Source organism: Toxotes jaculatrix, chromosome 7, assembly GCF_017976425.1.
Source record: "Toxotes jaculatrix isolate fToxJac2 chromosome 7, fToxJac2.pri, whole genome shotgun sequence".
Lineage (NCBI taxonomy): Eukaryota > Metazoa > Chordata > Actinopteri > Toxotidae > Toxotes > Toxotes jaculatrix.
Genome location: NC_054400.1, coordinates 27,652,829 through 27,666,029, shown reverse-complemented (window position 1 = coordinate 27,666,029; position 13,201 = coordinate 27,652,829). Strand labels below are relative to the sequence as shown.

The 13,201-nt window shown below is 42.4% G+C and overlaps 1 protein-coding gene across 3 annotated transcripts in view; it reads left to right on the top strand.

Moving 5' to 3' along the window:
- The window catches only part of LOC121184476 (voltage-dependent N-type calcium channel subunit alpha-1B-like), a 52,343-nt gene extending 43,124 nt beyond the window's left edge, over positions 1-9,219 (top strand). For 2 of the 3 annotated variants that reach the window (XM_041042147.1, XM_041042148.1), the window contains exons 26-31: positions 379-496; positions 851-970; positions 3,802-3,840; positions 4,936-5,164; positions 7,296-7,504; positions 8,577-9,219. In XM_041042147.1, the coding sequence (XP_040898081.1) occupies positions 379-496; positions 851-970; positions 3,802-3,840; positions 4,936-5,164; positions 7,296-7,504; positions 8,577-9,131 (1,270 nt within the window). In that variant the 3' untranslated portion in view covers positions 9,132-9,219. Of the gene's footprint in view, positions 1-378; positions 497-850; positions 971-1,166; positions 1,480-3,801; positions 3,841-4,935; positions 5,165-7,295; positions 7,505-8,576 lie in introns of those variants that run through there. The other variant, XM_041042149.1, reaches the window with a different exon arrangement.
- Positions 9,220-13,201: the final 3,982 nt, after the last annotated feature.

Sequence of the window (13,201 nt, the reverse complement as noted above, 5' to 3'; positions counted from 1 at the left end):
AAGATAATGTAATAATGTAATAATGATACAACACAATGTAACATGGTCTCAGAAAAACCTACCATGCTAGAGGAGCTTCTTAAACAAAGAGTGGGTTTGCTTTTACTGTTTCACTCACATTTTCATTCAAAATAATATTCACAGAACCGTGTGTATCAAATATTGGATAATAGCTATATAGATGGTTCAAATCCAATTAAAGGTTTCACTCAAACCACTGAACGGTGCTCACACACTGAATGAATACAGCTCTAAGTGTGAAAATGTTAACCTGTTACTCTGTAACCTGATTTACACTGTATGATGATGATGATGATGATGATGATTATTATTATTATTATTATTATTATGCTGAGCTGTGACTGATATAACACACAGGCCGGGTCATGATCACAACATCAAGCCATCACCTTCCTTGGTGATGGAGAAACCCAAGGCTAAGAGAACCATATCCAGGGGCCCGTCAGAGGACACACCAGACACTGCCGTCATTCAGGTACCGTCCAACACGTGGTGTGTATGTGAAACTGTACACATGTTCTGATCTGCTCCTGTTGAATGTGACAAGACTTAGTTGTTGTACTGATGCAATTAGTACTGTGGAAATGTACACTATAGTAAATTAACTGAGTGAGTCATTATATTAAGTCCAGCCTACCTGTGTGTAAGTGCAGCAGTTTGCAGGATTCAGAGTTTGTGTGAACATTACAGTAACATTGATCAGCACAGGGTTCAGGCTGTTTAACATCTGCTGCTTAAGGAGAAGTAAAGAGGAAAAGTAACTCTCAGTCCACCCTACCCCTACACACACCAGTGATGCTAATGGGCTTGTGTTTGTGTGTGTGTCCAGGAGTCAGTGGAGATGAGGAGGATGGAGACCAGTGCCAGCAGTACGATCCCAGTCCCTGGCACGGGTCTGGAGAACCAGGGCAGAGCTGCTTCTATGCCTCGCCTTACTGCTGAGCTGCAGGTAACATCTCATCTGCTCCACATTTGTGTTCAAAACTTAATTAGACTCAGTTTTAGTCTTAGTCATCTGACAAGGATGCATATTATTTATAGTCACATCTTAGTTGTTTCAGTCAATAACTAAAACTAAAGATCTTTATACAGTTTTAGTCAGATCTTTGTCCTGCATTTTTAATTCTGATGTTGTGTTTTTCTAGCCTGTTGGGAGATTAGGAGAGAAAACACTGTGCCTCTTCATAGCAGAATGTAATGGCTCACACACACAGTGCTCATGTCATCCTGCTCTGCAGTGATACAACAGATCGACTCTCCTCAGTAAATCCACCTGTCGTTCCCAGACTCTGGCTGCTTGAACAGAGTCGCCCAGTCACTCCTGTCCTCTCGTCTGCAGAGCAGAGGCTGGATTCACTCACATATTCACTAAAGCACTGTTCAGTATCTGGGTTTAGCTTCAGATGAGCAACTTAAGCCAGCCAGATAACATTTTTGCAGTAATATACCTTTAGAGAAAAGCTGCAGTAAGATTTAAATGTTTAACATCCTGCTTAAATCCAGCACTCAATCCTTTTTTTTCTCGTCCTTTTCCTCAGATGTTTGATCTAATTTTAAATGGGACTAAAGATTCATTTAGTCTGTACAATTGTGACATTTCTGTTATATTACACATCTTTATTACACAGGAGCTGTGAGCAGCACATTAGCAGGGTGTCTGCAGCAGCTTCATGTGTTCTTCATTATGTATTTATGTCTTTAAGTGTATTTAGTTTATTTGTTAGGAACAGGTTCAGTTGCAGAAGCAGTGTCCAATGTACTGTTCATGTGTATAAAGCTGAAGCTAATTTCCAAAGGGAAAGATTAGTTCATTTGTCCATTCATCTCCTCCCACAGTTTTATTTGTAGACAGAATCTGTAATAAAATTCCTCATAGTTTTTGTTGAAAAGATCACTTTTTTCAGTTTATTGCTTTGTTTGTCTTTTTAAAAAGTGTTGTCAATCGATTTGCTTTTTTTTGGTCACAGTTTTTGTTGACTGAAGAAACACTGTACCACACCTACAACTTTCTGTTAACTTCTACCACCACCAGAGTGTTTGGAACTTTCTTTCTTTAGCGAGAGGGCTGTTAAACACATCATATCATAGCTCTACATTTTCAGTGAGTGAAGGAAAAGTGTGCTGTGCTTACATTACTGAAAATAACCCAGAACAACAGTCAGTCAGTGCTTTTTTTGTAACAGTGTAGTGAACCATCACATAGAACGTTTCTTCTGTAACAGCATGGAAGCATGGACTCACTATTCATCCGGTTAAGGCTGAAAAACTCTAAATGAATCTTTCACTAGAACCTAAGAAATATAATAAGCCCCTCATTTCCTGAGTGATGTTGATATTGATCGATTCATGCATTTAAAGTGCATTCCTCTCACAGCCCATTTGGAAAGAGCTGTTGTTGATCCTACTTTCGCTGCAGAGGAGAAGTCTACAGTAATCTGATTAGATCCTGGCCGGTCGCCAGCTGTTTGTCCAGTATTGTTTTTCTCCTGCTGCCAACTGAAAAGATGGTAGTGGCTCCAAATGGCTTTGGGCACAAGATGCATGGGAGAGGAAGACGGTAATTGGGTTACTGTAGAAGTGAGAGAATCTAGAGTAATAATGAAAGGATGTAAAGAACAGGGGCGGGAGGTTGCCTTGTTGACTTGCTGTCTTATTTTTCTCACCTTTTGGAACAGAGGGCAGGAAATCCTTTAGCCAATTCAATTAATGCTGGCCTTTTGGAAGTTGCCTGCGGCTGCTGGAGTGTGCTGGGAACTGTACCGTGCAGTCTGAACTCTGGGGCCTCCGCTCCTCAGTTGCAGGAGTTTATCTGTCATTCTTGCTATTGCATTTCTTTTGCTTAATTTGAGCTGAGGATCAGGAGGTGACATGTGTTAAGACGTGTTCTGCTCTTTAAGATCCTTCTTTGTGCTGTGGTGACATGGGAAACCTGAGTGACTCAGTCAGTCTGGCCTGTCTGTTCACAGTGAGGTCGCTGAGAAAGCAAAGCCCCACTCTCTGTTCCTCTAACCCAGGTGATACTGGACATTCAATCCTGATTTATGCAGTTTCATCACCTTTTAATACAGTATGTGCCGAACCCTCATTTTAATCTGTAGGATATGCTCCGGTCGGCCTCTCTCCAAATAACAAGCCTGGCAGGCGAGAACAGAGGGAATCGATACTGGTATGTTCTCCGAGTTATCTGACAGAGTCACGGAGGCAGAGTCCAGGATGTGCTGAAAGAAGCAGACAGAGTGAGCACTGGACAGAAACCCACAGAAAAATGTCTGTGTTTCATCCTGTGCAGTGTGTTATTTTTTTTTTTTTTCTCTCTGGCAGCTGATGAAACCTGCAACAGACATCACAGAACAGCACATGGTTCAGTAAAGTAGCTGACTGAAATACAGTGTTGAGGTACCTGAGTGTTTCTGTGTCATGCAGCTTGATACCTATTTGTTTTTTCTCCATGATTTTTAGTTACTTTACATATTTTACATGCCAGATGTAAATATGTAAAGTAACTAAACCACTTGCTATCACAAAAGACAGACAGTAATACTTGCCACTACCCCCCTCTGTCCTAAATAACTGTAAAGCATCAGTTTTCAACAGGATTGTGTCATTTTTCTACAAACAAAACGACTTTAATGACATAAGAACTGCACAGAAGTTGGCTGTCAGTGAAAGATTTGATCGCTTTCATCAGAACAAAACTGTAGCTGCTGCTGATGTTGCTTAATGTCCCTCCTCTCTTTCTCTGCTGTTCTGTTTTTTTCTGCTTCCTCTCCTGTGAAACAGCGGGGCCACTCACGACACTCTCCAGGGATCCATCTACCTGTACGTACATGCTGTCACACAGCCTACAGTATATACCTGTTTATGGTTCCTGTATTGAGTGTATTGTATTGAGATGGTGATGTCAGATGATCACATGGACTCACATGGACCAACACCAGCATACAACCAGAATCACTATTATTCTGGATCATGAGCCTGAATCGTGTATGGTCCCGTAGCTTTAAAGCCCCTCTGTGTGGCATGTGAAAACTTCCAACTTTGACGCCCCCCAGTGGCAGGATTTGAGAGGACATTTTTGCCACTGCATCTGTTGTTACCAGCGTATGTTAAGCTATTTGTATAGGTCTTGTCATTGTTGATGCAGTTGATTCTGTGTGTCTAATAACATGACACAAAAATACATAGGATCCAGACAGGGCTGTAGTCTGGATCTTTGAAACCCTGAGGTCATGAGTTAAAACTGCTCCAGCAGAACTCTTATCTAAGTCTTACCTACGACATTTCTGACCAGGTATGTAATTCTGGTTGAGGATCTAATGTCAAATTCCTTAATATTTAGCTTAATTATATATGTGTATGTGCAGTATATATATCTCATCACACATTAACAAGTTCAGATGGTTTCCTAACGAGTCCTTGTAAACAAAGGGAGTCTGTTTTAGCTAATGAAGGAACTTCCACTTTGGATGAAACACCTGCTCCTTTATTCTTCAGCGGTACAGTGGAAATGTGGTTAAGTCAGAGCTGTAGGTGCAGGAGCACCAGGTGTTCCCACTGCTGCAGTCCTTATATAAAGCTATTAAAAGCTTTACTCTTCTATATGGCAGCACAGTCAATTTGTTTTAAAACTTTATGTATACTTTCATATCATTTCACGCCTTAATTGTCTTTAATCACGTGGTATCGTGAATAAAATTCTGGTGTTTTAATGTGGATTCATACCATCTGCAGTGGGAACAGTCAGATCCTGCTCAGTGGAGCGTGTCAGAGGGTTCAGTAAGTGAGTCAACAAATGAGCACTCAGAAGAATCAGGTGTAGTCTTAGTATGAAACTGGAGCTATATGAAAACTACAAGTGCTCAGTGACCCTCTCTGTCCCTCTATCCCCCCTCCCTCCCTCCCTCCCTCCCTCAGTCTGTCCCTGATGCCAGTCCCATGAGGCGCTCAGCCTCCACTGTGGCCCCACAGCGACCCCAGGAGGTCAACCTGAGGGACTACACCCTGGAGAAACCCAGCCAGGAGCGGCCCCACCACCATCACCACCACCACCGCTGCCACCACCGCAGAGACAGGGATAAAGACAGAGAGAAGAGGCAGAGGTCTTTGGATACACCTCTAGGTGGACAACCTCCAGCCTCTGCTGGTTAGTCAGCACACACACACACACAAACACACAAACACACTGTGTATTCAAAAGTCGCATTTGTTGGATATTTCTTCCAAAACACCCTCAGGACTGTCTCCTCAGTAACTGGTTTTAATGTTGTGGCTGATCGTTCAGTTGTTACATAATAGAAGAAACAAAAGAAACAGAAATAATGTCAGTGGACAGTCACACTGGCTGCCCTGTAACCAAAGTCAAGTCTTAAAATACAATAAAAAAAGAAAATGCTAAAATGTCAAATAGTAAAGTAACTATACAGGTGAGCAGGGCTGATAAACTGTTATACTGCATTTAGTACTGAATTCAAATATACTTGGACAAATCCTACATTATTGTTTGTTGTTGAGAAACAGTTGTCAGTCCTGAGAGACTTTATCAAAGGTCTTTTTTGGGAAATTCACTCCCTCTCATTTTGGTGGAGAGCCTCTGCTGGTTGCCTGGCAACTGCTAAGCAACAAGTGTCCAGCACATCATCCCCATCAAACAGTAAATTGTCATTTTTAATATTTTTTACAGGTTAAGTAAAGGAGATGTTATTTAGTGGTGGGAGACAGAGTTTGTCCCCTATGGACAGAGCCAGGCTAGCTCTTTCCAGTATTAATGCTAAGCTAACGGGCTGCTGGCTGTGGCTCTAAATTTAATGAATAGATATGAGAGTGGTATTAATCTTGTCATCTCTCTGCCAGAAAGTTAATAAGTGTATTTCCCCAAAATGTTTCCTTTGGACAAAATTAATCATTTTATATAAGTGTCCTTGACTTTGACGACACAGTGCAGTTTGCTGCAATGTACATTTTGGTTTAAACCTTTGTTAACAGTCACAGTTTATGGTGCGTTTCAGAAATGAAATTCAATGCTACATGTGATCACATGTAATAAGCCATCTATAAAAATGTGTAAGGGTGTTAAAGAAGTGGAGTGGAGACCCTGCAGGGTCTCAGCTGTGATAGAGATCAGCAGTGGTCTCTCTGGGTCTGACTGTGAGACGGCAGCTCCAGACACACACTCAGATAAAAGAGACTGAAAGACATGACCCCACGACCCATTGATTAATAGGTAGCTGCTCTGCAGGGTGAAGCTGTGGAGAAAGGAAAACAGTCAGTAGAAGGGATAAAAACCCTTCACTGTCTGTCTTAAGGCTGCTGCAGAGTTCTCTGCTTCAGCTGAGGACAGAGTGTCCAAAGGACCAGCTTCTCACTGAGTGTAGACAGAGTGGTGTTTATAGGCAAACAGTGAGGCCAGTATTGTTGGACTGAAGATCCTCTTATCTGGTATTCTATCATTTTAGGTTCTTTTTATATTAGACTTTAAGCATTTACAAAGAATGTTGTTCTTGTGAGGGTGGACGAACATCTGAAAAAGTAAGAACATGGACTGTTGTTGTTTTTAACCAGTGGCAAGAAAGAATTACAATACAGACTGGATCTGTTTCTTGGCATGTTCCAGACAAGTTTTTTTGAAAATTTCGTTGTGGACAAAGTTAGCTTATGAGATTTGAGAACATGAATGATTACATACAGGACGCATTCATATAAAAAGAATGTGGCCTCCAAACATGGTCTGACTGATTGGATCTCAATGTGTCTTGGGTGCATTCACACCTGTACTTAGAGCTGTCCACTTGTGATCGGATCACCTGAGACTCTTGCTAATACCAGGTCTGAACAGGGCCTCAGTCTTGTAAGTGATTTCCCAAATATACACCTGCGTCACCTGCAAGAGCACACAGCTGCATTTTCATTTTGACATGTGACCTCAGGAAAAGCACGTGTGTGAATGATCAAATGCACAATGGCTGAATTCCATGTAGCTGCTTCAGTTTCAGGGTCCTAGTATTGTCCATACTGGTACACTGTCATGATTTAGTGGGACACTGGAACAGAACAGAGCCATCGTTCATGTTAGTAGTGAAACCTGTGCTTTTCCTACTGTGACAAATATCTGCTGAGAATAATAACTTCTTATTTCTTACTGAACAGAAATAAATGCCATGACAAGTAGACAGGCACTCCAGAACCAAAGTAAATCCATCAAAAACTCTAATTTTATCTAGAATAGAGAAACGTACACTTTCACCCTGTAATATTTTCCTAATCCCCGGTTGCACCAGGAGAGCCAGGGTCTGACCCAGCTGCCTCCAGAGAGCGAGCCCACGATCGCGGACGCTCCCACGAGAGGAAACACCACCACTCCTCAGCGGACAAGCAGCGCTACTACTCCTGCGACCGCTTCTGCAGCCGGGAACACTGCCACACCAAATCTGCCACCGCTAGCTGCGCCGCCTCCCCCAGCGAGGGGCAGGAAACCAGCAACAAGCAGGTGGGAGGGCACAGGCGTGTAGAGTAGGGCCAGATGAGACTTAAGACCAGGTGAAGAGGATTTCTAAAGGGTCTGTGGTTTCAGCCATTGGTCAGAATGATACTTTATACTTTTCACAGCAGTTTTGATGGCTGATTAAAACTAATGCTGTTATATCTGATGTGTGAAGTGTGACTGTTACAGTTCATCCACCTCCAGACCAGCTAAAATCTACCTGCAGGCTGCAGATGTCGATGTAGGGAACTGGCCAGCCGCTACACAGGCACAGCCTATGTTGTATTGCTAACACACGGCATGGTGGTGCTTGTGTTTGTTTGTTTGTTGGTGTGTGGTAGGGTCCCCTTCAAAACATGTTGCAGTGTGTACGTTTTGTTGTGAATATTAATGACCCATGTGAGATTTCAGCTTAAGTAAACCAGCTTAAAGAGCAGCTCCATTAAGACACACACCACCTTTCCACTTCATAGTAGTTTTATCTCTGTGAAACTAGAGGCCTCAGAGGCCTCTGTGTGTAAATGGATCAGTTCCATCATAAATGTGTCCTAGAGGTGAACTGCTTTGACCAGATGTGTTTCTTAATACAAGCTCGTTGTCAGTCTGCTATACATCTGCATGTTGATGATGACTGACGCAGCAGCGCGGCCTTAGACCAGCATGGTGCAGGTAGCGTGTTGAGTGTAGGAGAGGCAGTTCAGGAAAAAGTGAGAAGAAGCAGGGAAACTGAAGGCTGATGATCCCTCTGCATGCTCGTATTACTGCTTTCTCCTCTGTCTGCCTTCAGTGCAGCCTCTCATGGCCTTTCACTTCTTTTCCCACTTTCTCTTTTCATCATTTTCCATCCATTTTGTCTGTCTGTCGTTACCTTTCCGTTAGTGTTTGTTCTTTCATCCTTTGTTCTGTCCCTCATTTGTTCTGTGTCATCACATATCACATTTTGATGTCTTTCCTTTCCTCTCCTCTCCTCTCCTCCCTCTGGTGGCCCTGTCCCTGTTTCCTTCCCTTTACCTTTCCTCTCTTATATATTTTGCTCATCGTTCTCTCGTTTCAAATTGCTTGTTCAATTTTCATCTAGGGCAGTGGTTGGGTTAAAGGCAGCCCAGTGGCACTGAGTTCCAGTTTTAGCACGCCAAGCCGCGGACGTCGGCAGCTCCCCCAGACCCCCCTCACCCCACGGCCAGGGGTGGCCTACAAGACTGCCAATTCTTCCCCCGTGCACTTTGTGTCCAGCCAGGCCTCTCTGAGTCCTGGCCGGCTGAGCCGCGGCCTGTCGGAGCACAACGCCCTCCGGCACAGCGGCTCCCGCCACTTCCCCTGCCCTGTCACTCGTATCAGCTCCGAGCCCTTCTTGGGCCGGGGCCATGGCGATGCCCTGGGCAGCCCCTACGGCAGCCTCCGGGACCAGCTAGACGTCTTCCAGGATGTGGCGTCACTGTCGCCCAGCCCCCGTGCCGGACGCTCATCTTGGACCGCACTGCCTCGCATGATGGGAGCCCTGCTTCCGGCTCCACAGCAGAACCTTGGGGTGCCCAATGGGTACCACTTCAGCTTCGGGGGCAACACCAGCCCAGGCTCTGGCGTCAGGGCACCCAGGTATTACCAGGAGGCAGAGGAGGACGAATGGTGCTAGCATGGCTTTAAACCAACCTTTTTAATGCATTTTTGAGGAACTGTGATGAGTTTTATCATCTTCTTTGAAGGCTTTAGTTTACATTGTCACTGTGTGTGTTTAATGCTGTATTTTAATCCTGACTTGGAGAGCTAAGTTTAGGGAGAACATCTAAACAGGGAGAACACTTGAAGTGGGTAATATTTGAATGTGAACAACAAATTGTAAGGGCACATAGCGTTATGAAGTAGACTTTTTGCCAACATCAGATATCTTACCGTAGCTATCCTTGATTTGCTTTGACCAGTGTTTTGTTGACACCACCATATCGACCCTCAAACTGCATTACATCAGAAACACAGACTATACACAAGCTATATTTTGCAAAGATCTACATGATAAAACGAGTTCAACAGCGCTCCACTCTGTGTACCGTCAAATCTCGATGAGGCACATATGCAAAATCAGTTTTTTTTTCAGACTCAAGATGAGTCGTGCTCTCTTTATCAGCCGCTCTTGCTTCTTCCACATTATTATTACACCCAACAGGGCAACATAAAGTCTAACAGACCATTTAATTTTTAAGCTGTACGTGAAGTCAGTTATTGAATCAAACAGTAGCTGAAAGTGCGTTTGAGAGTCAGTATGGCAGTTTCAAAAGAAAGTGATGGCACTGCACGTCATGGAAGCAGGACAAAAAGCAGCTCTGTAGTTCAGTGAAATGATAGTTTCAAATGTTGGAAAACCTCAAAGACATTATGACACTGTACAAATAGCTGTGATGTTCTTTAGTTTAGGACTCTACCATTCTATGATTATGCCTAATCCTTTATGACATTCCCTTTGTGTCAGTCGAACAGATGAAGTGCTGTCACACAGGCAGCGGTGATTGTTTACCTGTTAAATGTTTCTTGCAAACTTGAAGAGAGAAGCAGCCCGTGGTAGTGAGAAGTACCTGACTGACTGATTTGTTTTCTATAAATATGTCCTTGTAGATGTTTTCTTTTCTTTGTCTTTTTTTTTTTTTTTTGTATGACGTTAAAAAAAAAAAAAAAAAAAAGACCACAGTGTGTTTTACGTGAACTGCTTCTGGTTTGCCATCGTTTCAGGTCTAATGTTTCTTACAGACTTCTTTGCGATGTTTTAAGACAAAGTGCCTATCCTTTTAGATATACTGTAGAAAAAGATGCAATGTCAGCTGTTTTCTAATGCATCCACACTTGGAGTAGGTGTTTGGTTCATTCTGTATGTAGCTCTGCTGGAAAACATGTTGTACAGAAAGCCTTATCTGCAAGGAGAGAAATGATACCTACAGTACGCTTAAACGACAGGAATCAAAAAATGACCTTATGAAAGTTGATTATTTTTCTTGTTTTTGATAAACCATGAAAAACGTTGTGGAAACACTATGAAAACTGCATAAATATATTTGTCCAGCTACGTTAATGCCAGTAACACATTGTGCATGTTTAGATGGTAGACCTGGCCAGCTACCTGCTATGACCACCGTGTAGAGTTTCTTTTCGATTTATTTATTTATTTGTTTTTTGAAAGGGTGTCCCAGTGTGAGCTCCCGTCTTATTTGAGCTGCTGAGTGCGTTGGTCAGCTGAGGTCTGATGGGACTGAGTGGTGGGGAGGTGTGACAGAGTCTGCATTGTCTGATTTGGGACCCAAAGTAGCAAAGGGTAACGTAGTCTGACTCTTGATGGGTATTTGGGTCAAACCAGGCGCTGTGTATGTGTGTGTGCATGCATGTGTGTTTGCACGTGCGTGTATGTGGATTCAAATTAACATTGGTAAGCATCAGCTTTGGTGGATACATTTTACATATCTGGATCCAGTTTGTTGTTTCGTTCTGTTTCTTCCTTTAATTATTTATTTTTTTCATACTCTCATGTATAACTGGCAAAAAAAAAAGAAAAAAAAAACTGATCCTGTATCCTGTCATGCCAAGATATTTCCAGCACTTACTGTACCATGGAGTCTGACAGCAGGAAATGTTACAGCAATCTAACTCATTCATATTAAAGATCAGGCTTTGGTGTCAGAATGAAAAAGTTTTCTTTCTCTAGAGCCGGTGAAGGAGCTGGAGTGACTAACATCTCCACCCACATCAACAGAAAACAAACCACAACACAACTGCATCATTCACTGTGTCCCAGTTCCATACCACATACTAACTCTAAGCAGGTTTGTTGAATGCACAGTGGAGTGTTCACACTGAAGAAAAAAAAAAAAAAAGTATACTCAAAGATGTCATTCTGTGAATCTGCTTGGCTTTTTGGTGGACAATGAAATGCAAAGAGAAACTTTTAGAGAAAGGGATTGCACACAATAACAAAAGTTATTGTACTAGGACTGCAAATAATATCAGTAAACATTTTAAAAACAAAATGTACCTTTTATATACATATACATTTTTTGCTCAGGCATATTTTGCTTTCCTTTTGTTAAGTTTAATTATCAGTTTCATTCCAAATTTGCATTTTGATTGACATCTGTTGATGATCGTCTTATATCATTTGTTATTAGTAGAAAATGGTAAAATAGATTGATTATTTGTATATTATCTGCTAAACAATATATTACTGAATGCTGGATTTTGTAGCTGAGACCATTTATCTCTATTTAAGTTTAAACTATCTGACAACAGATACTGTAAACTGTTAGTATGTTGTATAGAACTGAGACACACCTCATATGTCCACACACACACTTTTAAACGAAAGCAAGAAGTTAATGCCTTTTTGCTGGAGCTTGGCAAGATGCATTCTGGGAAATGTAGGAAATCCCTTTAGAGGAGAAGTACTGTAGACGTAGGAGATGAGGCAGACTGAGGGAGTCTTGCATGATCAGCTACTTTAATACTGAGACTGAAAACCAAGTTTAACTTTCTGCCTCAAACTAACAAAATCTCATCTGGCTCTGTGAGACTGGAGAGAACGTGGCAACAAGATAAATCACAACTCAAATCACAAAACATCTACTGAAACAGTACAGAACTACGACCTTTTGACTGATGTCTAACGATGGTCAGAAGTGGATCTGACAGTGCTGGAGGGTGGATTTTTCCTTCAAGTTGTCCTACTGGCCAACAGCTGCCCTGCTGCCTCACTGATCTCTGCTTCCAATTTGAAGGAAGAAATTCTCCAGCTGTCAGATTTTTAGAAACACACATCTTCACAGCATCTACCAGTCACAGAGCTCTGGAGGTCTGACTGCCGATTCCTGAAACTATAATCTGCTCTGATATACGTAGGCTGATTTACACACAAACAATATTTCTTATATGCAACTTGCTTGATACACATGATTGACTTCAATATCAGATTGTCTTTTGTGAACTGTTGATGTATTGCTGAGCTTTTACATCATGGTAAGGGGGGGGGGGGGGGGGGGGTGTTAACCTTTGCAGCTGCTGATTGGGTAGAAGGTGTTTGTGGAGGATTTCTTGAAAGACCCCCCCCCCTGTCGGTCAGAAGGGGGAAGATAGGGGCCTTGTTTAACCACAGTGACACACACTACAGGGGCCAGACACAAGACCACAGAGTAGGGCTATGCAACAAGACAAAACCCATTTGTCCATCCATTCTGTAGCTTTACATGCTGGTCTCTTCAGATTCAGGCTTCAGCATGAGTGTGACCAAATGTTTTATAGAAAATGCTTTGAAAAAAAAAACCATGCAGGCGAAAAAGACTGAAAATACATAAAGGCACAAAGTGTAAACGAGAAGCAGAATATTTAGGAGTACAGCAACTTTATACATATATTTGCATGCATAACATTTAGCCACTTTGAAAATGTCAAATGGAAATCCCACGGCTCTAAATGGGAGGAGCTGTTTCCTGTAATAAAAGGGGTTTTCAGAAAGCAACCCTGAATACTGTCAAAGTGATTCTTTTTGTTAAAGAGGGGAACACGTTCTTCTGCAGATCGATCACATCCATTATTTTAAAGTTACGTCACACTAAGGCAGAGAAATCCTCAAAGTTCCTGTACCTTCTTAGACTACGTGGCCTCTGTATAGTGTCAAATGAACCTGTGTCCAGGTCCGGACCAGTGGACCACCAAACACGAGAAGCGATCCAG